The 3,653-nt window shown below is 47.1% G+C and overlaps 1 protein-coding gene across 1 annotated transcript in view; it reads right to left on the bottom strand.

Annotated features, from left to right (window-relative positions):
- LOC107292085 overlaps nucleotides 1–3,653 on the bottom strand; it is a gene marked incomplete at its 3' end in the record, with an annotated part of 196,831 nt that overhangs the window by 3,243 nt on the left and 189,935 nt on the right. The window contains 4 exon segments of the mRNA XM_029285080.1: nucleotides 1,425–1,486; nucleotides 2,582–2,773; nucleotides 2,776–2,895; nucleotides 3,252–3,605. Coding sequence (XP_029140913.1) covers nucleotides 1,425–1,486; nucleotides 2,582–2,773; nucleotides 2,776–2,895; nucleotides 3,252–3,605 — 728 coding nt within the window.

Here is a 3,653-nt window from a genome sequence, read left to right on the forward strand (position 1 = left end):
CTCCCCTCCCCATACTGTGGGATTCCCTAGGCAGTGCGGGGGGGGAGCTGGGGGGGCGCTTCCTGCCTTCTTACTCCTGGGGGGCTCCGGCCAGGCTCCCCCCGAGGCCCCCAGGCAGCCTCTCTCCCGGGCGGGGGTGGGAGCAGGGGAGGAGAAGGGCGGGGGGAGGTGAGAGCAGCCTTCCCATATCTGGGGGGGGGCGCCCCGAAGAGGAGGGGGCCCAGCTCTTCCCCGAAGCCCCCCCTGAAGGCGGGAGGAGCAGCGAGGGAGGGAGGCTGGCCGGGGAAGGAAGGAGGAATCTCCTGACAGGGAGAACTGTTAACCCGTGGAACTACCTGCCTCCAGAAGCTGTGAATGCTCCAACACTGGAAGTTTTTAAGAAGAGACTGACTGGGCAGCTATTTGTCTGAAATGGTATAGGGTCTCCTGCCTGAACAGGGGGTTGGACTACATGACCTCCAAGGTCCCTTCCAACTCTATTACTACTACTATTATTAATAATAATTAGTTTTTATTAATAATAATAATAATAATATTCTACAAGGTCCATTCCACTCTATCATCTCATGGACGCTCCTGCCTTTCTTTGGTTTTGGCTCTTCAGAGCTTCTTCCCCTCCCTTCACTCACTCTGCATTCACACCGGAAGCTCTTCGCGCATGTGGGGGAAAAGGAGGATATGCAATTATATGTATTGTTTGACTTTAAATATTTGTATTCATCTCATGCTTTTCCCAAATGTTTTCTTTGGGTTTTTTTCTCTCCTGTTCTGCCCTGCCAAAGAGGAAGGAGGAAAGTAGGGAGGATGAAGGAGATGAGATGGTGCCCTAAACTGGCCTTAAGGACCACCTTTCCCAGCCTCTCGGGGTGCTTTGGGCTGGGGTAGATTTGGGGTGCCGTATAACATCTAATGCTGCTCCCCCTTTGGGGGCTTCTTTGAGTGAAGAATCCATCCACGTCCTGAGGTTGGGATGTGTCTCTCTTCCTCAATCTTGACTCTTCCATCGTACGCCAGAGAGATTGAAGTTTCTGCGCAACACATTTGCAAATTAGCTCCCCCCAACTTACCCATCCATTTCAATGGGCATCTGTAATCACCCACCTTCTGAGACTTTGGAAAAAGTGCAAAGGAGAGCAAGGAAGATACTTAAAGGCCTGGAGACTAAAACATATGAAGAAAGGTTGCAAAATTTGGGTTTGGCTGGAGCACAGGTGTCAAACTTGTGATCTCCTTTGATGTGTTGTGACTTTTTTCCCATTGCTGGCAATGGGGTGGGAGCAGTTTTGGCGTGACGCATCCAGCCCGTGGGCCGTCACTTTGACATGCCTGGTATATTAGGGCTCCTGCTTGAGTAGGGAGCTGGACTAGGAGACCTTCAAGGTCCCTTCCAGCTCTATTCTAAATTTGAATTTGCCTTCACTAACAATGTCAGCTCTGAACTGTTCCCAGGAACTCATTCCAGCTTCAGCAGCTGAAGCACCAAACCCTGAAGAAGACAAAGGGGGGGGGGCAAAGGACGTCATGCCCACCTTTTCCCCTCCAAGTCAAGAACCAGTCCAAGTTATCAGCAGTCAAATGATGGTTATTGCACCCCGAGCAATTCACTATCATAGCTCTATGATGGTAAGCCAGCTTGGAAGTGCTTTTTGCAGACCGTGTCCCACATCCCTGAAAGAGAAGCGAGCATCCACTCAGGGATGTTTCAAAGTGGTTCTCTGGGATATCCAAGGGCAGGGAATTGGGGGGAGGTGCCCATTTATTTTGAAATGACTTCTTTTATTAAATTTGGGAGCAGCTCAACTCCCAAAGACTCTGGGTGCTTTACAAAAGAGAAGAATAAAAGGGGAAAAGAACGTGAACACCTGGGAAAAACACTTACTGCATTGCACACCAAAGCTCCCTGTTTGACACCTGCTTGACACCCCCCCCAGCCCAGGAGCAAAGCCCCCTCCTCAAAGAGTTATGTGACATTTGTTGGGTGAGGCACAGAAATCTCTGGGTGATGCTGTTAGAGAGGGGAGGGGTCTGCAGCTCTCTAGGGGGCAACATGTAAGCAATGGGCCATCGCTGCCTTTCCAATTCCAGTACATAAGTTTACTTACTCCTGAATGTTTGGGCTGAGAATACAATATATACTCATGTTGACACACAAAGGTTGAGATGGCAATGAAGGGTGAGAGTTCGCACTACTGAGTTGTACTTAGGTCTATGATAAAAATTCAAGTAGCTTCTTAGTGCATTATTGCAGGCAGACTGTCCACAGTCTGGAGTTTGATTCTGACAGCGCTCAAGCCTTGACTGAGGATGGTAAAAGGGGGACCCAGATTGTTAGCGGCAATATGCAAATAATGTTTACCTTGGAAATCTCCCAGAGTGCGCTGTAATGCACTATGGGGCGGCATATAAGCCTAAATGCTATTGTTATTTCAGTGGCACCGTTGTGACTGCAGGCATATTTAGCGTTTTTTCCCCCATGTGAATTCTTTGATGTCGATAGAGGTGTCCACAAACAATAAAGCTCTTTCCACACTCAAGGTATTTGTATTGTTTTTCTCCCGAGTGGATTGATGCTGACAAAGACTTCTCTTCCCACAGAAACCCTTTCCACGCTCCAGGCATTTATATGGTTTCTCTCCTGAGTGGCTCCTTTGATGTGTATAAAGGTTTCCCCTCTCACTCAAGCTCTTTCCACATTCCAGGCATTTAAATGGTTTCTCTCCTGTGTGGATCCTTTGATGTGTATAAAGGTTGCTACAGCTACTTCCACACTCAGACATTTATATGCTTTTTCTCCTCTGTGAATGCTTTGATGTTTACGGAGACCTTGACTTTCAGTAAAGCTCTTTCCACACTGGAGGCATTTACAGATAGTCCCCCAGGTACGAGAGTTCATTTAGCCAGTTTTCACAAAAACAAATTAATTAAATTTATTCAGGAAGGGTACTTACATTAGAAATTCAGAATTGCAATCAAAAAGGTCTGTCTAGCCATGTGACTTGGTTTCAGTCTCTACTGCAATGGCAGCCATTTTTATCTCTCCGACTTTCCTTGGCTGTTTGGGGCTATGAGAAGCTGGCAGAGTTTGGGTTTGTTTTTTTTATCCCTGGCCACATGGCCAAACAAGTGCCGAGCCAGCTCCGGTTTTTGCTTTTGCTAGCTGAAGATGCTTGAGCTGGCTACCAGCCGTTATTTTTTTAAAAAGGTAACTGCAAGGGTTCCAAGCTAAATTGGCATTTATAGGGTTTCTCTGCTTGTGTGGATTCTTTGATGTCTATGAAGGTTTCCCCTCAGACTGAAGCTCTTTCCACACTCTAAGCATTTATGTGGTTTCTCTCCTGAGTGGATCCTTTGATGTGTATAAAGGTTTCCCCTCTGACTGAAGTTCTTTCCACACTCCAGGCATTTATATGGTTTTTTTCCAGGGTGAATTCTTTCATGTATATAAAGGTCTTTCCTCTGACTGAAGCTCTTTCCACACTCCAGGCATTCATACGGTTTCTCTCCTGAATGGATTCTTTGATGTATGTAAAGGTTTCCCCTCTCATTGAAGCTCTTTCCACACTCCAGACATTTATGTGGTTTCTCTCCTGTGTGAATCCTTTCATGTGTATAAAGGCTTTCCCTCCGAGTGAATCTCTTTCCACACTCCAGGC

The sequence above is a fragment of the Protobothrops mucrosquamatus genome, unplaced genomic scaffold (genome assembly GCF_001527695.2).
Source record: "Protobothrops mucrosquamatus isolate PMUCROS unplaced genomic scaffold, P.Mucros_1.0 scaffold1262, whole genome shotgun sequence".
In the NCBI taxonomy this organism is placed as follows: Eukaryota; Metazoa; Chordata; class Lepidosauria; order Squamata; family Viperidae; genus Protobothrops; species Protobothrops mucrosquamatus.